General features: G+C 40.8%; 1 protein-coding gene and 1 pseudogene across 1 annotated transcript in view; both read left to right on the top strand.

The window, feature by feature from the left end:
• The window catches only part of PCSK2 (proprotein convertase subtilisin/kexin type 2), a 280,892-nt gene that overhangs the window by 212,051 nt on the left and 47,004 nt on the right, over positions 1–21,837 (top strand). Inside the window, exons 6-7 of the mRNA XM_053574440.1 lie at positions 1,083–1,159; positions 17,812–17,900. Coding sequence (XP_053430415.1) covers positions 1,083–1,159; positions 17,812–17,900 — 166 coding nt within the window. The remainder of the gene's footprint in view (positions 1–1,082; positions 1,160–17,811; positions 17,901–21,837) is intronic.
• Positions 11,863–12,816, top strand: LOC128574137 (S-methyl-5'-thioadenosine phosphorylase-like; annotated as a pseudogene).

Genomic DNA, 21,837 nt, shown 5'->3' with positions numbered 1-21,837 from the left:
AAGAAACCAGTATCTCTTGGCAAGCAGAGAAAGCAATGGGGAAGGAATGGCGGATTCGCCCAGTGAGGGTGGATCATCTCCCATCATAAACCAAACAAAATGAAAGGCAGACCAAGCAAAGACCCAAATGTAAAAATATAAAATGCAAACTTACATAAGTGAAAGAAAACAATGGAACCCCAAGAGATGATAACAAACTGGTCAACATAAGGAACTAAGCCTACTGTATACTGAGTACATGTGGTGCATGTCCAGTCTGTGAAAATTAGGTCAACTGAAGGAGGTGGTCAACTATGGTGGTTCTATTATAATTGATTTACATGGGGAAAGACTCTCAATGGGAAAAATGGAGTTGTTGGATTACATGGAATTTTATACTTCTAACCGTATACTGAAAGGTGTAAGGATGCAGACCTATCACATTTCGAAATTGTGTATTTGTTTGCTTGATCATTTGATTGACATATGTCCCCCCCACCCCCAAGCTATCAGTTACATGAGGGCCAGGATACCACCTCTGTATTCCTGTCCTCAACAAAGTCTCAGATACTGGACACGTAAAGACACTTGTTGAGTGAATAAATGAAGTCAACCACAGACAACGTTAGGGGCTTGGGCGGGGCCGGGGGGGAAGGAAACAAGCCTCCTGACAGTGTTCTGGACATACAGCTTCCACGCAAAACAAGAAAACCCCAAAGACCATCTCACTTGCAACAAAAACTAAACCATCCAGTCATCAGTCCAAGGAAGCATCAAGGAATTTTACCATAAGCCCCAGATTCCAGTGACATCCCTTAGCCCACAAAGAGCACCTCTACTTAGAATGAAGACAGTTGTGGAGAACACAGGGCTAGAATTTGCTAACCCCATGAAGGCTTAAAATAGTAGTCCAGGAGGAAGCCTGGGAAAAGAGATCAAGGGAGGAGGCAAGACTACCAGAACACACGTCGGCTCTGTCTCCGTTTTGCAGAACATCAGCACAGCACCCCGGGGAAGCACTACACACATAAACAGCCTCCCCAGGCTCTCCCTTGACTGTGCCTCCGGCTCTACTGACCTGATGCACACTTTGTGTTTTTCAGAACGCGGAAGCCAGTTACGACTTCAGCAGCAACGATCCCTATCCTTACCCTCGGTACACAGATGACTGGTTTAACAGGTAAACTGAGCCTGGCGAGGGATCTTAGACTTCAAGCTTTGGGGTTTCATTTGGCTTTGTTTTGTTTAAGTCTTGAATATTACCAGCAAAATCATCCCTATGCTTCTCTGAATTATATTCTGATGTTTTTTCTTTTTGGTGGCTACATTGTCTAGATTCGTCAAATTTTTAATATTTCAATCTTCCTCTAGAATTATCTTCAACTATTTTGCTTTGTTAAACTAGGATTTATTTGCCAATTTAACCTATTAAAGGGGGAAGAAAATAGAAATAAGAAGCCTTTTCTCAGCCCAGTATAAGCTAATTTAAAACATGCTGATTTCACTCAGTCTGTTAAAATTATTATAGGGAATAAGTTTTGCCTCACAGATCTCTGTCTGTATGTTTTTTGAAAATCATTTCTGCCATGACCTTATACCAGCTCATGTGGTCCCCTTCAGCAAAAAGTATAATTGTCAGAAATTTGAAGTAGTGCTTGGGATAAAGTTCCCACCATGTAAAATTACCCAAATGGTCCATCTGAAGATATAACTTTTATTTGGCCTGTTTCACAGCTAAACAAGTAGTCTCTTTTTTCTTCAAAAAAAACTGCTTAAATTGTTGGCTTGGCACCTGTAGCTCAGCAGCTAGAGTGCCAGCCATATACACCATACACCGGAGCTGATGGGTTCAAACCCAGCCTGGGCCTGCCGAGGCCCAAAGCAAATAGTTGAAGATAATTCAACAATGACAACTACAACCAAAAAAATAGCCAGGCATTGTGGTGGGTCCCTGGAGTCCCAGCTACTTAGGAGGCTGAGGCAAGAGAATCACTTAAGCCCAAGAAAGAGTTGGAGGTTGCTGTCAGCTGTGACGCCACGGCAATCTACCAAGGGCGACATAGTGAGACTCTGTCTCAAAAAAAAATAAAATTGCTTAAATTGTTAATTACATATGAAAAATATCAAGAAGTAAAGATCTTCAATGAAAGAATACTAGGATGTTTAAACCTAGTACTTCCCTATTATTGATGTCCTGAGGTGAACTTCATAAAAATATATGAACTTCAATTAGTGGTATAAATATATTATGTGTAGTACAGTTTATCCTTTTTTTTTACTTCCCATAGCAATTTAAGTAGAAGAGAAAATAAATGTCATCATTTTCAGTTTAGTGATAAGGAATCAGGCACAGAAGGGTTGCATGGTTTCCTTGATCAAGCAATTAAGATTCAAGTCAAAGCCAAGATTAGACCCATCCTGCAAATCTATACTGGTATCGTTCTTTTATAAGTATTATTTTTTACTAGTTTATACAAGAAGCATAATGTCCAGAGAGCGGCCAGAAGCAAATCCTCGGTGGGCCAGACAGCTAAGACTCAGACATGACAGTTCCCAAGTTGACCTGAGAATGTCAGGGATGGGGACAGGGCACATGGGTTTCAAGTGAAAATGCAGAAATGAATAAGGAAGAAAATAAAATTCAATTTGGGTACTTTTATTAAAGATCATTCCTGATGTCTAGTAGCACAATTCATTCTCCATCAGCATCTTTTACAGCCTGGAAACTGTCATGCAGTACTTGGAATTGTGTGTTTCGAAAGCAAGAATTTATTAAAATAGGGTCTAAGAACTTTTGGATCAAAGTGTCTTTTATTTTAACAATATCTAGCCCTAGATTCTAGCATCCCCATAGCAAAAAAACACTTTCAGACATAGGGATATGAAGTTACCAAATAAATGTCACTAAGCCAGGGTCTAGGCATAACTGGCAGTGACCATCTGGAACACTGGGCTGAGAAGGGCCATGAAAAAAGCAAGATTCATTACCAACTGACCACAGGAATACTGGAGAACACAGTGGCAACATGGGTACCAGCTGCTTGCTATCATTCTGGAGCTAGTAGGTACTAAATTAATCTTTGTTGTATTGATCTGGACACAAAAATAGAACCAACAGAATGATTTTCCTTCAACCTCATTTTCTGAACCCAAGTAGAATCTCCCCTCACCAAATCTTCCTGTGTGATGTACTGTACTATAAAAATACACTTTAAAAAACAAGAAAACACTAAGGAAATGACTTCTCTCTTAAATATTTCACTTGCAAACTTGTTCTCCAAAGTTTAATTTTAAACTAGCTAAAAATCTCCAATTAGTACTCATTAGTACTGAGGGCAATAAAATTCGTCATTGTCAGTGGGGGAGAATTCCCAAGTGTCCAATCAACCGAGACTCAAATGAAGTGACTCAGGCAAGCATGATCTCTGGGAGCCAATGACTCAAGACAGTGTCCACTTTGACCAGTAAGTGGATTTCCCCCAACGATCAAGTCATTTTCAAACATCTTCACCCACCACAGCTTGTTATTACAAAGAGCAGATGATGTCACCAGTCACATTATGGCCTCTCAAAACGTAAGTACTGCAAGTCTAACCTCTGTAAGCTGACCACCTAAGGGACAGTAACAGACTGCTCAACATACAGAAAAGGTCAACGTAAGAAACTAGGCCTTACACACGGACATGTGCATGTAAGGAGATGGTCCGCTATGAAGGGTCCACTGTATTGTAAATGATTACGGGATGATTGAAAGCTCAAGCCCACAGCACCAGGAGAAACCTTGGTCCGAAAGGATGGCACCTTCCTGGAGATAATTCCTGCTTGACATATACAAAATATGAAGACATGTCCTTTCTGTGAGTGTTAAGATATGTTTATTGAAAAGTTTATTTTGCCCTCTGGGATGAAATGATATTAGGCCAGGTATCTTCTTTGATATTATATATGGCTTGGCCAGACGTGGTGCCTCACACCCATAATCCTAGAACTCTGAAAGGTTGAGGCAGGTGGATTGCTTGAGCTTGGGAATTCAAGACCAGCCTGAGCAAGATGTCTCTACTAAAAATAGAAAAACTAGCTGAGTGTAGGGGAGGGCGCCTGTAGTCCCAGCTACTCAGGAGGCTGAGGCTAGAGGATCAGTTGAGCCCAGGAGTTTGAGGTTGCTGTGAGCTATGACATGACACCACAGTACTCTACTCAGGGCAACAGAATGAGACTCTGTCTTTAAAAAAAAAATTACAAATGGCTTAGGCAGGAGAGGGCGGTATGGGTGGGGCTGGGGAGACAATGACATTGGTCCAGAGAGTATCATTGTTAAAGCTGGGCAATGGGCACATAGATAGACTCAATTTTTGTCTGTCTGATAAATGTTATAACAAGAAGTATATTTTAAAAGCATAAGGCATAAAGAGAAGCAATAAACAAAACTGGAACTTAAGTTTGCTATCATAAGACTCCTTGTGTTGCTGTGCAAACTTCTGAGGAGCAGGTTCTACAAGGCAAAACGCAGCCAAGGCTGGAATAACCCCGCGGGGAGAGTTAGGGCATGGCCAGCAGTTACTGTCTTTAAGGCACCGTTCTAAGGGCTTTGCAGGTATTCCTTCAGTTAATTCTCATGATAACCTTCTGAAATGGGTATTGCCATTATCTTTCCCTTTTTAAAAACTGAGGCACAGAGAGGCTAAGCAGCTTGTGGAAGGTCAGTCCAAGCCAATGACCAGGGGAGACAGGATCTGAGGGGCTCCCTGATCTAGGCTTTGGTTGAAGGTAATTACTGGTAGAGTTAGGGGTAGGGGGCAAGTCTATTCCAGGGCAAGAGTACAAGTGGGGCAAAGATGGGAGGGAAGGGAGTGCAGGAAATGTTCAGGGGGTAGGCTGGACAACTGGTCTGGAGGTTAGAAACTGGTGAGAGACAGCATTCTAAGAGAGAATCCCCAAAGAGGTAGGGCAGAAGGCTTGGACAGGTTGCTGGAGGAAAGAAGGGAAAGAGATTTTGTGGTTGGGTCAGAAAAAGAGCAGGCCACGTAGATGAGGATCCTCTCCCCTTGCATTCAAGGGAAGATGCTGCCTGGAAGCTCCAAGATCCAGGAGCCCAGCACGTGCCCTTTGCTGGTGCTGAGTCTGCTGAGGATCCGGCCGGAGCCTGTGCCAGCCTCAGACAAGCAGGCGCTCTCTTCTGAACATGGCTGGAAATCCAGTGCCCCATCCCTGTTCTGCAGACTTGGGGCTCTTGAGACACACTCATTTCAGCACACACCAAGACTCTACTGAAGCATGACTGAGGGTGACTGATGCCGACTGGCAGTGGGCTCGTTGCTATCCACTATTGCAGCCACACTGCCCACCACAAAGGCTGGTTAGAAAGCGGGAGCCATTGCTGCGGCTCTGAATCACGGGATTCTCCCCCGAGGGCAAGTGGAAAATAAAATACACCACGAGGGATACTCTGAAGGAAGTGACGTATTCCGCTTGGCTGGGAAATTGACTTCAATAGCAATACATTTCTTCTGGGTTTTCTTTATTATTATTTTCTGTCAAAGGTACATTTATTGAAGAACATATTTAAAACTCCAAGTCAAAGACACTTTATGAGAGCAACCTTCACACATATGCAGAACTACCTTTAGAGAATATGTATATTAGAATGTCTTGCCCTGCACTTGCCTTGATTTGGTAGGATTATTCCTTTTTAAGCAGAGCAGGTGTATTTATTTTATTGCAAATCATTTAATAATTACATGCAGTATCTGAGCTCCAGGGATATATTTGAAACACAGTTGAGAAATTTGCTTATGATTTTCTCCTAGTTTGCAATCAGAGAAACACATTGGGCCAAACAAAACAGAATAATAATAACAGTAATAACTCAAAATGTAAAAATATATAAAATAATACACTTGTAATGAGTATTGGTAATGTGCAAAACAGATGTAATTGATTTGCTGGGAGGTATAAGAATTAGCATCCCATGTTTTTTCTTGCCAGCACTCAATAAATATTGATTGGCTGATTGACAGATGGATGGCAAACCTTTTCAGTCATGCGGAGATGTTGAGTAGCTTTGACATCTGTCCATTCTGAGCTGCCCACTGCTCACGAGCTTTGCAGCTCATGTTTTGTCAATAATCCTGCAGCCCTGCTCAGTTTCTGGTCACTGTCTGGTGATGCACTGCAGATCTGTATTCCATCACTGTGCTGTTGTCCATAAAAATTCCTCTTGCATAGCCTTTCTTTGACAGGCATTCTCCACTGAAATGTCATCCCTGCCATCGACGATATTTATGAAGCATCAGAGGATGCAGCACACTCTATCTATTAAGGCCTAAAGAGTAAGAGATTCTGGATTAGAAGCAATTCCTGGCTACACAAAAATCTTTACTATAAATTCAGGAAGAGTGAAGACATTTATTACTTAAGCAACCAAACTGGAGAAAAGGGAGCAGGCTAATTGGATGCTGAAGGACATTTATCTCTGTGGGAGCTAATTTGATTGACAGCATTAGTTAAACCTTCAAATAAGAAAAATGTTCAGTGATTAGCTCTTTTTTCTTATTAAAAGTCATATTTCATTCTGAAGAACACTACACAACAGCAGACGGAAGAACATGGGAGAAAAATGGCCCTCTCTGCTTGGCTGTTTTCACACTGATGTATATTGATACCTTACCCTGGTGACACTCAATGATTTGGGAATAGATGAACAGCTTTCTCTTATGTCTTTATGGACTCATTCTAAAATCACCTCCTGGATAATAAAATTCAAACTGCTTTCAAAGATGTAATCTAACGTTTTTGGATATGTGCTTCAAGACTACCTCATAAGTCGATATTAGCTCGTAGGTTCTTGCTTGCGACCAATCCTTTCTGCATCCAAACCAGAGCACAGGGAAATCCAACAGAGTTTAATTTTGTTAGCTTTTCTGAACCCTTGGAGAAATACTGCATTTTTTTTCTCCAATTCCTCACTTGGACTAGAAAATTTTCATTATTTAAATTTTCCCTTCTGCTCAAAGAAATACACATAACACAGATTTAAGGGTAATGGAAAAAATTATAATGATCGTAAATGGAATATACTTATGTGTTGGTATAATCATACCTATTTTGGAAGGTAATGTTATACATTCCAGATAGAGAGATTTTACACTTCTCAGTTGGCAATAATTATTTTCTAAGAAAGAAAAAAGATTATGGTAGACAGTTGTAGCATTATATTAATTGCTTGGTATAAAATAAGTGATCACTGAATCAGTTTCCCTATCTATGAAATGGGACTCAAGCTCTTACCTTGAAAGTTTGTGTTGGGTGGGAGTCAGAGACGGATTTACCCAGTATGGGAACAGAGCATGGCACATGGTGGCCACTCACTGCCCAAAAGGAAGCAAATATAATGGTGAAATTCAGTAAAGTGGTTTCTACAGGAGCTAAGTCAATGATTCTCCAACTAAATAGAAAAGTAGAATTTGCAAGACATGATTGTAAGAGGGTCTTTTACCTGACAAGTGCAATCAATGTGACCTGGTTTCTTGTGCCCTCAAGGAATTCCCAACAATTAAAAAAAAAAGAAAAGTAGAGGAATTTATGCCAAAGGAATAAGTGAAGAGCCCAGCCATTCACTCATTTTTCTGAGCCACTGTCTTATCTGAGCTTTTGACAGAAACTAGGTAAGAGTCAGTTCAAGGTTAAATTTTGTGGCAAAAGTCTAGTGCCTGTGTTCCTCAATTGCTGATTGAAAGAGCAGTGATACCCGTACCTGACCCCAGAAAGATGAAGAGCCTCCTCACTTCTCCAGAAAACACTGGGTACTTGCCAGCAGACCCAGGGATCTCCTCAGAAGCAGCTTTGCACATTCTCGCCTCTCACTTATTCTAACCTATTCATCCTTCACCTATTCTAACCAGGAGGCTCTTGAAACCCCAAAGTCTTACCCTATACAGCTCCTTGGACATTGCCCAGAAAATGCAGTTGATGCTGAACTAGGTGGAGAGTCTCTGTGTTTCAGCTCTAACATATCTAACATTGGGGATTCTTTCTCCAAACACCTGGATGAAACGACAGCAGCTGGCCAGCGTGGGAATTGGTTGTATAAGAATCTGTAGACCTGGGCTGGCTGAAGACTAGAAGACAAACACAGCCCCATATGAAATGGACCCAATCAAGCTGCACATGGACATGCTGACCAATCTGTCTTATCTCCATATCCTTGTACATCCAGAGCCCTGAAACACCATTAGAGGACCCAGCTGTGGGAAACACAACTTAGGAGTCAACTGATGCAACCGCAGGACCAGAAGCCAGGAACAGAACCCAAAGGAAAAGAGCAAGAAAGAAGAGGTGAAAAGAAATGACAATTCAAAATTAGCCTGAAAATGCCAAAATAACTGGAAAAAATGCACCCAACAATATTAAAAATTCAATATACTAATTTATACCAAATGAAACTGATTTTATGATGCAAAGATGTAATCTAACTTTTGTGATCTAACTTTATAAGTCTTTGAAAAAGAATTTAAAATAAGTTATTTTTAGTTTGCTCAGTGATAAATGTTTGGTTAACATTCATTCAAAAATAAAAAAATAAAAACAGAGCAATCCCCTCTATCACTGGGCAAGAGACATGAACAGAAACTTCTCTAAAGACAGACAAATGACCAACAAACACATGAAAAAGTGCTCATTGTCCCTAATCATCAGAGAAATGCAAATCAAAACTGTCCAGTAAGCATAGCCCATATCACAAAATCCCTAAGCTGGGGATGCTGGTATGGATGTGGAAAGAAGGAAACACTTTTACACTATTGGTGGGATTGCAAACTAATACACCCTCTATGGAAAGAAGCATGGAGAATCCTCCAAGAGCTAAAATAGACCTTGCATTTGATCAGGCAATTACCCAAAAGAAAAAAATCATTTTACCATAAGGACATTTGCACCAGAATGTTTATTGCAACTCAATTCAATCCACCAAGACATGGATTCAAGTCAAGAGTGCCCATCAACCCAGGAATGGATTAACAAACTGTGGTATATGTATACTATGAAATACTATTCAGCCATAAAAACAGATGGAGACTTTATTTATTTATTTTTATTAAATCATAGCTGTGTACATTAGTATGATCATGGGGCACCATACATTTGGTTCATAGATTGTTTGACACATTTTCATCACACTAGTTAACATAGCTTTCGTAGCATTTTCTTAGTTATTTTGCTAAGACCTTTACATTCCACATTTACTAGGATTCACATATACCCTTGTAAGATGCACCGCAGGTGTAATCCCATTAATCCCCCTCCCTCCACCTACCTCTCCCCCCCTCCCTCCCCTCCCTTTTCCCCTTCTCCCTATTCTTAGGTTGTAACTGGGTTATAGCTTTCATGTGAAGGTCCTACATTAGTTTCATAATAAGAGTGAGTACATTGGGTACTTTTTCTTCCATTCTTGAGACACTTTACTAAGGAGAATATGTTCCAGCTCCATCCATGTAAACATGAAAGAGGTAAAGTCTCCATCTTTCTTTAAGGCTGCATAATGTTCCATGGTGTACATATACCACAATTTATTAATCCATTCGTGGATCAATGGGCACTTGGGCTTTTTCCATGACTTAGCAATTATGAATAGGGCTGCAATAAATATTCTGATACAAATATCTTTTGTTATGGTGTGATTTTTGGTCTTCTGGGTATATGCCCAGTAGAGGGATTACAGGATTGAATGGCAGATCTATTTTTAGATCTCTAAGTGTTCTCCATATCTCTTTCCAAAAGGAATATATTAATTTGCATTCCCACCAGCAGTGCAAACGTGTTCCCTTTTCTCCACATCCACGCCAACATCTCTGGTCTTGGGATTTTGTGATATAGGCTAGTCTCACTGGAGTTAGATGATATCTCAAAGTAGTTTTGATTTGCATTTCTCTGATGATTAAAGATGATGAGCATTTTTTCATATGTCTGAAGGCTGTGCGCCTGTCTTCTTCAGAGAAGTTTCTCTTCAAGTCCCTTGCCCAGTGAGACTTTACATCTTTTGTATTTACCTGGATGGAGTTGAAGCACATTCTTCTTAGTAAAGTATCACAAGAATGGAGAAGCAAGTATCCAATGTACTGAATACTAACATGAAACCAAGAGATAAAAAACTACACGCCCACAGGAGAGAATGACACAATTATATTCAAGTGGAGGGGAGGGAGTAGAAGAGAAAGGGGGGAATTGGTAAGCTCGCACCTAATGTGTGTAATGTAAGGGTACACAGTACACCCCCTGGGGCTCAACTACAACCTGAACTTTACCTTGAAAATGCAAACAATGTAGACTAATCATTTGTACCTTCATATTAATCTGAAATGAAAATAAATAAATAAAAGCAAATGATGGAAGAAACATAGGCAAAAAAAAAAAACTAAATATGAGAAAGAATCATTTTCAATTGAAAAATACACCTCTGGAATAAAATATGAATAAATGGGATAAAATCTAGTCTGGGTGCAATTGAAGAGATAACTATCAGGTTGACGACAACACTGTCTATTTATCAGAAACCTACAGCAAACATCATTCTGAAAGGTGGAACTTCCATAGCATTCTCTAAGTCCCAGAGATGATGAGGGAGCTGCCCCTCCTCTCTTTTATTTGACACTGTCCTACATATAATTTATTCATATAATTATAAATCTAAGAAAAGGTGTGAGATCGCTAAGGAGAAAATAAGCAAACTTAAGGATAAAACATGAAGATGACCTGAATTCATTGAGTGGCCTAGTAAGTTCTTGGATAAGAAGATGGCACAGCTTAAAGATGTCAAGTTACTCTATTAACTCAATGCAATTCCGGTTAAATGTTCAACAGAGTTCTTCAGTGGAACTAAACCAAATGATCCTAAAATCAATATGGAAAAAAAAAGGGAAAAAAAATTGATATGGAAAAACCAAGGGCCAAGAATAGAAGAACAACAAATAATGAGGAAGAAGAAAAGGATGGTGAGAAGAATGAGAACAGAGGAGAAAAAGATGAGGGAGAAGTTCCGCAACAACAGACCAACAGCGAGGTGGAGATGTGCCTGCTGGAATCAAAACACAGGGACACAAAAACTGTGAGACTGCAGGGTCAGCACGGAGAGGACCCAGAGATCAGAGAAACAGAGTGAGAGCCCAGAAACAGACTCCACACAAAAAGGAATCTTAAAGAATGGCCAGGACTGCTACAAAAACAAGGAGGAAAGGCTGGGGTGAAGGTATTTAATAAACAGTGCTCGCTAGCCACACGGGAGGAAACAGGCTTCCACCTCCCGGCTAAGCAGAGTCAGTTCCAGGAGAATTTAAGGTCCACATGGATGTAAGTCTTACAGAAAAAAAGTACAGAAAAGCACCTTTATGATTCTGGAGTAGGGATGGATTTCTTAAGACACTAAATCACAAGGAAAAGGAAAAGATTGATAAACCTTAATTATACTAAAATTAAGAAACTTTTTTTTTTTTTTTTAAGGAAGAGTCTCACTCTGTCACCCAGGCGATAGTGCAGCGGCATCGTAGCTCACAACAACCTCAAACTCCTGGGCTCAAGCGATCCTCTTGCCTCCACCTCCGGAGTAGCTCAGACTGCAGCTGCCCTCTACAAAGCCAGCCATTTTTTCTGTTTTTAGGAGAGACAGATCTCGCTCTCGGTCAGACTGTTCTCAGACTCCTAAACTCAAGCAATCCCCCTTTCTAGGACTCCCAGAGTGCTGGGATCACACGAGTGAGGCACCGCGCCCAGCCAGTTAAAACACTTTTCTGTTCAACAAAAGCCACAATAAACAAAGCAGGGTGACAAGCCACAGATTGGAAGATATTTCACCAAATTTTAGGGAAAAAAGAACCAGGCTCACTCCTGCGCTTCATGGCTGTCCCCACTGCCACTTATTTGGCCCTATCCCTCGTTCCCACCTGCTCCCTCACTGCAGTGTCCCTGCCCCACATGCAGAGATGGACTCAAGGCCCGCCAGCACCACCACTCATGAGGATCAGAGTAATTGGTGGAACAGGCCTGGATGATCCAGAAATTTTAGACGGAAGAACTAAAAAATATGTGGCTGTCCCATTTGGCAAGCCATCTGGTGCCTTAATTTGGTGGAAGATAAAAAATACTGATTGCATCCTCTTTGCAGGGTACGGGAGGCAGCGCACCTTCCTGCACCAAAAATCAACCACCAGGTGAACACCTGGGCCTTGAAGGAAGAGGGTTGTTCACGTCACAATGACTAGAGCTTGAGGCTCCTTGAGCAGGGAGACTCAACCTGGTGATATGGTCATTATCCATCAGTTCGTCGACATGAGTCTAGAAGGAGCATGCCACGCTCCCATGGCTGAGCCATTTTGTCCCCAAACAAGAGTGTTACTCATAGAAACTGCCAAGAAGCTCAGGCTCTGGTCCACTCAAGGGGGACAAGGGTCACAATCAAGGGACCACGTTTTAGCTCCCTGGCAGAAAACTTCATGTTCCTGGGGAGGCGGATTTCATCAACATGACCACAGGTCCAGAGGTGGTTCTTGCCGGGAGGCTGGAATCTGCTGTGCAATATCACAGCAACAGCCCAGGACTGCTGGAAGGCCCTCCGGGAAGCAGTGTCCATGGACCGGGTCTTAACCATCCTGAAAGAAAATGCCAATAAAGCCTAAAGCTCACGTCTCACTACCACACCTGAGACGGTGTCCACAGAAAGGTCAGAAACGCTCTATACCCTGAAGAATATGGCCCAGTTTTTTATTACCAAGACATGAAAGTAAGACGGCTGCTCAGAAGAAAGGAAGACTTTCTCACTCCAGTTGCTCTGGGAATTCCTACTTAACTTGAGGAAAGGCACGCAGCCTTCTGCCTTTGCTGAGGAAGAACCGCTGGTAAGGAAGACAAGAATACTGGTCATATGAGACGCTTATAGAAGACTTGCGTTGACTTCAGAACACAGACGAAAAGCAAAGGAACAGCAAACATGTGGGGGAGATTTTTATATTTAAAAAAACAGGAAGATACCATTCTTCTCTCTCGCTATTAAATTTGCAATAATAAAGAGTTATGTAATATCCAGTTTCCTATGCTGCCAAGAAATATAAGGAAGAAATGGGACTCTTCAATTATTTACTGATATGACTGTGAATTGGCACAATATTTCTGGAAGTCGGTGTGGTAAATGGTACAATGAGTCAAATGGCTTAAAAATACGCACTTTGTGCTGGGTCCTCCTAGGAATTTCTCTTTAAAAAATTATCACATACAAATAATTTAGTATCAAGAAAAGTGTATAACGATGTTATGTTAGCAAATATTTGCAATCATCTGAATAGTCAAAGTGTGGAGGTAAATTTTAGTTATCATTAGATTGTGAATCAGCCAACCAGAGATCCTCTTCACATAATATTTCAATGTCCTAAAGACATGGTTGCTCTATAAAATGAAATGAAAGAAGGGATATGTAAGCATTTTATAGTAAAAGTTTTATTTTTAAAATGCTGTGTAAATGTACAGAAAGACCAGAATGAAATATATACATATATATAATCTTGTTATTGTATTTGGGGTAAGGATATTGAATAATTTTTATTTTCTTTGAATCTGTGTATCTTTACATTACTATATAATCAAATAGTAAAGTTGTTATAAAAACGAACGTAGAAAGATCCAGTTCTTTGTTTTTGGTAATAAAGCAAAATTTAAGACAGTAATATTAAAGTGAGTGTTATTTAAGGGAATAACATCTTTACTAAAAAAATGAAAAAAAAAAAAAAGGATGATTGATTTCTATACAGCCCAAACAATACTTGGGGTTGCAACAACCTCCTGAGAAAATGTAGGTGTTTAATATTGAAGTAGTCTAAAAGTTAAACTATATAAAAGACTTAATATACACATTACGGTGTCAGATATTTTAAAAATTCCTATTTGACTTCATTTATGCTTTTTATTGCTAGATGGATTATTTTACACAAGTTGGTGGTTTTTCTTTTTTAATCAAAAGAAAACAGAGGGAGTTTTTTTACACTCTGGTTTTTATCGTTAACTTTATAGGAATGGTTCTTGTTAAGTTTTCTATCATGGAAATCTTTTTTTCTACAGAATTATTTTTGCTATAATCTATTACATATACCACAATTTATTAATCCATTCATCGGTCGATGGGCACTTGGGCTGCTTCCTTCCATAAGTTGGCAATTATGAATTGGGCTACAATAAACATTCTGGGGCAAATATCTTTGTTGTAAGATGATTTTTGGTCATGTGGATATATACTTAGTAGAGGAATTGCAGGATCGAACACCAGGTCTACTTTTAGTTCCATAAGTGTTCTCCAAACTTCTTTCTAAAAGGAACACATTAGCTTGTGTCCCCATCAGCAATGCAGAGGAGTTCCCTTCCTTCCACATCCACACCAATATCTGTAGTTTTGGGATTTTGTTATGTGGGCTACTCTTACTGGAGTTAGATGATATCTCAAAGTGGTTTTGATTTACATTTCTCATACACAGTTATGATTTGATAAAAATAAATAAAAATCTATTACAGGATACTTTAGGATTTTCATTTTATACTATAAGATTTTCATTTGAAGAATTTGTAAAGTCAATATGTTTGTGTCTATGAGATTAACTTAAAGATAATAAATTGCTAATTAAACACCTCAATAGAAAAAAATGGACCAAGGTTAAGAATTAACATAGTATGAAAAGATCGTCTTGCTAATAATGAGAAAAATGAAACAATATGATACCATTTCACACCAACTGGGCTAGCAAAAATGATAAAGGTTATCAATACTAAATGTTGGCAAGAATGTTAATCAACAGGAACTCTGCTGCCCTGCAGTTAGAATATATTCATTGACCTGTTTTCTCTCCTAAGTAAATACCTTAGGGAAACTCTCCCACATGCACACAAGGAAAAAATATATAAGGATTTCTCTTTTCAAATTATTTCAAAAAATAGATAAGGATGTCTCTTTTCAAATTATATGAAGTGCAAATAACCTAAATACCTATCATTAGAAGTATGGATAAGTAAGTTGAAGCTTATTTACAAATAGGCCACTACACAGCACTAAAAAATGGATGAAACAGAATTCACAAGTAAATTCCATAAATCTGAGCCAATAGAGCAAATTTTAGATAAATTAAGTTCTATGAAATTTTAGTATAGGGTTTGCAAACAAGTAAATAGTGGCATTACATGCAGTGCATATTGGATTGTAAAGTGATCACTTAAGAACATGCAGGGATGTTCCAAACAGCATACTTAGTACAGTGGTCACCCCTGCAGAAGCAAAGAGGGAGATAAACGGCAATAAGCATTACTTATTGCTCACAAGTCTGTAGGTTAGCTGGATGGTTCTACTGATCTGAACAAGGCTAAGCTTCTTACAGCTGGGCTCTCCTGTGCCATGTTTCACTGGAAAGTTGGCTGGGGGCTATCTTTCTTAGAATGGACTCATTCACAAGACTGTAGGATGGATGGGCTGTTGGCTGGGGTGACAGGCATAACAGGTTACATGTCTTTCATCATCCAATAGGTTAGCCTGTGCTTATTCACATGGCACCCGGTCAGAGCTTCCAAAGAAAAAGCACAACCTGTAAGGTGTCTTGAGGCCTAAACTCATCATTTGTGCTGCATTCTTTTGGCCAAAGTAAATCACAAGACAAGCCCAGATTCAAAGGCCCAGGATCGTGAAAAGACATGATGTCATGAACAATTGCAGGAAGCCTCAATTTGTTGCTTATTGTTAATTAGTGTCACCTAATTTAGCAATGAAATGCTTCTTCCCCTGTGTTCCTCTGGAGAGCCCATGACGTTCATTTTCTCCACTTAACAACTAGAATTAAGGACACAGAAGCATTATTCAATGTCTCGTCTTCATTCAAGTTAAACACCTTAAAAATCTCAAATGTGCTTTTCAGAAAACTGAAAGACGAGGAGGCTATGGTTTATTCAGCACTTTCAGTTTTCACAGAGTTTTAAATGCCAGGGTAAACCTTTGACATGACACAGGGTTTATTTGGACACAATATACAGATTTCATTCTTGTTTCAAAGGGAATTCTGGGCCCATAAACTATGTAGCCTTTATGGAGGCAGGATTTACTTTTCCTCATTAGAGAAAGAAAATGTGTGTGTGTGTATGCGTGTGTGTGTGTGTGTGTGTGTGTCTATGTGTGTTTTTTTTTTTTTTTTTTTGATCCTTAGATGTGATTTTTTTAAGGGCGGATGCAATAGATTTACTTGCCCTAAGTATAATAACCAGCAAAAAAACCCCTAAAGTCCTCTAACTGTCTCAGCCTGAGTCCCCGCACATCTTAACTGCCCCCCTCCTTGGCAAAATCCAGGAACAGGTTTCAAAATAGAATAAGGAAGTTCCCAAAACCCTTAGCCACAGGTAAAACAATGGTGAAAGCTTACTCAAGCTTAGTTTCCCAAGCTAAGTTTGTCCCAGTGCCAACCGCCACACTATAGCCACCCTGAGCCAACTCTGTAATGCCGTCTCAGAGCTAACCGGTCACATTCTGCTTCTGTGCTCACCAGCTTGCCTGCCAACACAGCACAAAAATGGTATAAAAATCAGCCTGCTCCTCATTTGGGGGCCGTTTGCCCTTCGGGGCAGCAACCCACCTGCACAGGTGTAATAAATCACCATCTGATTTATATCTGAAGTGGGGTTCGAGTTTTTCTTACAGGAGGCAAATGAGTACAACATAAGAGGATGTCTCAGGCTCAGGCAGTATGCTGGTCAACACTGCAGAAATCGAAAATTCCTGGGGAAATGCAGCTGGAACCATGGGGGTTGCTGGGCCACTCTCTCTCCACATGGACCCATCCATTCCAAAGGCTAGTCCACATTCTTCATCCATTCCTAGGATAGCCCATATTCCTCTACGTGGCATCTGGCACCAGAGGATGGAAGTGAAAACTGACAAGTCTTTTAAGAATGGCATATCATCCTTCTGCTGCATATTCTGGGTCAAAGCAGGTCAGCCCAAGTCAAGAGGAAGGGAAATATAATGTGTATGGAGAAACTGTTAGGAACCCTTTTGTGTAAGGGAGGATAGAGCAAGCAAAAAGGAGAAAATGAATGGAATTATAGTGTCTATTGCACAGAACATTCTAGACAAGAGGTCATTCTCTTCTCAGGGAAGGGCTTTACTCAAAATTATGCGGCCAGGCAAATCTTGGAAAGATCAGCTAATGCCTGGGATTCTTAATTTGACCAGCCTCAGGAGTTCTGTGGACCCTTGAAATTAAATGCAAAGTGTTACCACTGTGTCCTTTTTCATTCCTGGATGGAGGTAAGGATCAGAGCATTCAATATGTTCTCAAAGGAGGCTATGAGCCAATACAGGTAAGCAACCATATCCCATGACTAACAGGCAGCCTTACCATGTGCAGAAGCAGACCTGAAAATAAACAGCAGGCCACAAGACTAGTGACTCAAAAAAGTCAGAGCTGGTCCAATAAGCACAAGCCTGTTTTATTATCATGTTAAATTTTTACAAGAAAACTCTTTCTGTTTTTTGCAAGAAGATATTTCAAATTTTAAATTAAAGATCAAACATTAAGGCTGAAAATGTTCTGAGAAGCCTCTTTATGACTGAAACAATCCAAGGTCAAGAAGGCAACTGGGAAGGGCCAGAAGAAAGGAAGGAGAAGTTGGGATACATGGATGGAAAACTGGCTGGGGTGTGAACTGGCTAACACTAGCTAAACCATTGAAAAAAAATCAAATTGTTCCCAATTCATAGAATTTAAATACCTTCTTCCAAATCCCTTTCACTCTATATCTAATGCATCTTTATTTAATTCTTTTCCAAAGCCATGGTACCCGATGTGCAGGAGAAGTTTCTGCTGCAGCCAACAACAATATCTGTGGAGTCGGAGTGGCATACAACTCCAAGGTCGCAGGTAAGCTGTCCCTGCCAAACACCCACCCCAGAAGGTTTCACACTCTGGCCTCCCAGCCCAGCCAAGGGCCAGAAAAGAAAAAAAAAAATCCCATTAGGAAAGGAGAGCTAGGATTTAGATAGATTCAGCACAAATTTAAAAAATATTTTAATTTAACTGCATGGAAATATCAATATATTTTTAACGTTTTAATTTAAGCATAATATAAATACAGAAAAGTGCACAGATCTTAAGCACACAGCTCAGTGAATGTTCACAAAGCAGGCACCCCCATGTCCTGATCAGGAAATAAAACATGACCAGCACCCAAAGCCCTTCTCACGTTCCCTCCCAGTTACTGTCCAAACATAGAAGAATAGCCACAGTCCGGCTTTCTAACAGCAAAAATCGGTTATTGCTAATTTTTGAACTTTATCTACACAGAATTGTTTAGTCACTACTCTTGCGTCAATGCCAATAATATTTTATTTTTTTATTTTTTGTATTAAATCATAGCTGTGTACATTAATGTGATCATGGCCAATAATATTTTAATAAGACCAACCACAGCCTGCAGATTGTAAGGTGTGCACAACATTATTTGCAAATATACTCAAAACGCTTCTGAATGTTTTGCACAATGGATCTCATCTTTTAAAGATTTATTCCACCTGGAACCTTTATGTTTCATTGGCTAGGATAGTTAACAATTTCCCACTTACAGAGGCTTTAGAAATGAGAGTGGCAAGTTCCTGAAAATTTAGAAACCAACATTCCCACCACCAAAAAAAAAAGAGAGGAGAGAGAGACAGAGAGATTTGTGAACTTCCAACAAGACTCCAGAGAACAGAGTGACTCCTGTCCTGTTCCGAGTTTTGCATCAGTTGGTTCTTAATTTATTCAGCTGAGTCACCCAACCTTGTTTTTCTTACTCCTTAAAAAAAAAAAAAAAAACTGTCTTCATATTTTTTTCCTGGTAATTTAATGGAACTGTAAACCTACTTTCTGCTGACACTTGCATCTCCAGGGAACTAAATAAAGCAAATGTAACCTACACAGACCCGCTATTAACCTCTGTTTGCTAAGAGGCTTGCCTGAATTGGGTGCTGAATTTCACAAAAGGATATATCTGGAAGTTCCTGAACCGTAAATAGAAAAGGCTTTGCCCCTAGGGTTTCACCTCTCTTTACTTTGTGCATCCAAAATGCTGGCATTAAAATGTCAGGAGCCATTATGAGCTCAGGGGAAAGAATATCAGTTGGTTAATATTTTATAAGCCAGGCTCATACCTGGGTGATAGCTGAGATGAGGTGGGTTCTTTACTCACAGAGCTGAACCAGAGGCAACTAAATATTCAAACCTGAGTTAGCTAAAGGTAACCAGTTCTTTGAACAAAGAACTGCCTGCAAAAGTTACAAGAGTTAGGGACAGCTGGTAGCTTTCTGGGGGGTGGTTATGGGGGCTTCTTTCCCCCACCTACTTCTTGTCTCTCTTCTGAAGCCTTATTATTTGCATTCTGAAAAGATCTGAGCCGTTCATCAAGTGTACCTGATTCTCTTACTCTCTCTTAGTCTGGGTTTCCTGAGAGGGAAACCTGAGCCAAGGATTTGGGTGCAAGCAGTTTGTGCGGGCGGTGGTCCTGGGAAGGAAGACCAAGAAGGGAGGCGAGTCCACAGAGGGCAGGGAGCTGGTTAGTCTCCCGGACAGCAGGGGCTCCATCCTGTAGGTGCCCCTCTGGCAGAGTGTGGGGAACACCACTCAGAACTGTCCCCGCAAGGCAAGGAGGCTGGAGAGTTAACCCAACAACTCCCATCCTCTGTTGGCTAAGGGAAGCTCTGGGGCCACAAACACCCAGCCTGTCCCACCTGCTTGGCTTACTCAGGTTGAGCAGAGCTCCCTGGGCAGAGAACACCTCCAGGCAAAAAGACGGGGACCAGAGCAGAGGATCCCAGCAGGGTGCCACAGCCTCTGCCACACCTGCTGAAGGCAGCCTGGTCCCTCAAAGACCTCACAGTGCTTCTGTGAAACCCCAGGATAGCTCTGGGGTCACAACTAACACTTTGAGGTTCCAAGAATGAAAAACAGAGCCTGAGGGCGGCATGCCTGGCCACACAAAGGTTTTGAACAAGACTGCCCCCTCTCTCCCTTCTCCCACTCCCTTAGTCACGGCTTTACTCCTTTGTGACCGCTCACGCTACTTCTAACTGTTCAAGGGCTGGGAAGGCTCTCCTCCTATTTCTGTGCCCTTTAGAGCACCCAGTGTCCTGGCTCCCTGGAGAGTTAGAATGAATTCCGCCCAGGGGAAGTATTAGAGAGTTACTCATGAATTGCAAACAAAAGCAGAGTTCCAGGCTCTTGACCTTACAGACGTAGCGAGAACATTTTATTCATCCTGGCTGGCAATTCCAAAAGTTGGCTGGTTTTTAATTATGTGCTAAAAATGAGCCAAACATTCCGGAGAGTCTTTCCTTTTGGAAGCTTTCTGAGCTACAGATGTGAACAGCGCCGCCTGCTGACCAACGAAGTTCACTGCTAGTCTCTGGAAGTCGAGGAGGGGCCTGGTACTCCAACGTGAAAACGCTGTTGAATCTTACTCCAGAGATAGAAAAGAGTGTAGATGAGATTAGAAATTGAAGGCAAAGGGGAGAGGGAAGAGTATTGAGCATCTCTTTATCTCCATGTTGCCTGCTGAGAGCTTCTGTTCATAAACTTTGCTCATTTTTCCATCAAGAGCTCTTTGTCTTGGTTGGTAGGCATCCTGGTATGTCCTAAAAATTAGCCCCTGATCTGTTTTAATCAGTGCAAATATCATTTCCTTCATGTCTACCTTCATTTCAAACTTTCATGTGAGACCACTAGTTCACCTGGATCCCCTCTTTGCCTGTCCTACTGGCCAAGCATCCAGTTTTATATTTTTCCAAAAGGTAAACCAACGTTGCCAACAGCCCATCCTGATTTCTGGGACTACTTTCATTTGTATTTAATAAATGGTTCAATCTCTGGGTAAATATAATTTAGATAAGACCTCCTAGTGAACATTAATTACAAAGTATAACCTCATTCCTCCTACTGGCCCTTTGTACATGCTCTTCTCTCTGGCCCTGTGCCTACCTGGCCACTTCCTCTTCATCCTTCAGTTTTGCTTCCCCCAACACCACCTCCCAAGGTTCAGGAATAAGCAAAGACTCGCATCTGGGACTTTTACAACTCCACACAATTCTGGGATTCTCCAGAGACTCTCAAAGTAACCCCAAGTGGGGCCAGGCTACCTTACCTTTTAAAGCTTCAGGGTGAGATCACCTTTAAGAGAAGATTTTGAAAAGATTTTTAAAACCATAGTGTTGACCATTGTCAAAATATCCTAAAAGTCCTCTACCAGCAATGAATTACCATTATCTCATGTATTATCATTATTGTTACTGGCCAGTAAATCTTGTGACAATGCAGTGAGTTTATATGTATTTTATCTGAATTTTTCAATAAGCCAATAAAAATCCTCATGAGCACAATGACTAATATGAGTTTTCAGATCTTGAAACCTGAATGAGCAATGAACTTGCTCCTCAGCCTCCAGGGCTAATTTTCACAAATACAAAAAGTGACGACTATGGGCACTGAGGTTTGTGGGCAGATGTAGCATTTGTTGGTAGCAGGTATAAGTACAGCTTTTGCAGAAGCAGGAAGGATTTAGCTCAAATACGCTAGGCCATGCAGCCAGCCTCTAGGGTACCAAGGCCAGCCAGAGTGCAGGTAGGCAGGTGAGGACTCTAAATGAATGGCAAAGGGACACATAGGTGTGCAGGCCTGCCTGGAGGGTAGGATAGAGATACTTGATGTGTCCTCTGGGTCCGTCCTCGCCCACTGAATCACATCAGCCAGGAGAGCATTTTTATAGATGTGAAAACACTGATTGCAAGTTCCTGGGACCAATATCTCTATTTCTCTCTCTCTCTCTTCC

Source organism: Nycticebus coucang, chromosome 21 (assembly GCF_027406575.1).
Source record: "Nycticebus coucang isolate mNycCou1 chromosome 21, mNycCou1.pri, whole genome shotgun sequence".
Lineage (NCBI taxonomy): Eukaryota > Metazoa > Chordata > Mammalia > Primates > Lorisidae > Nycticebus > Nycticebus coucang.
The sequence above is the reverse complement of the archived record's forward strand: the minus strand, read 5'-3'. Positions and strand labels throughout refer to the sequence as shown.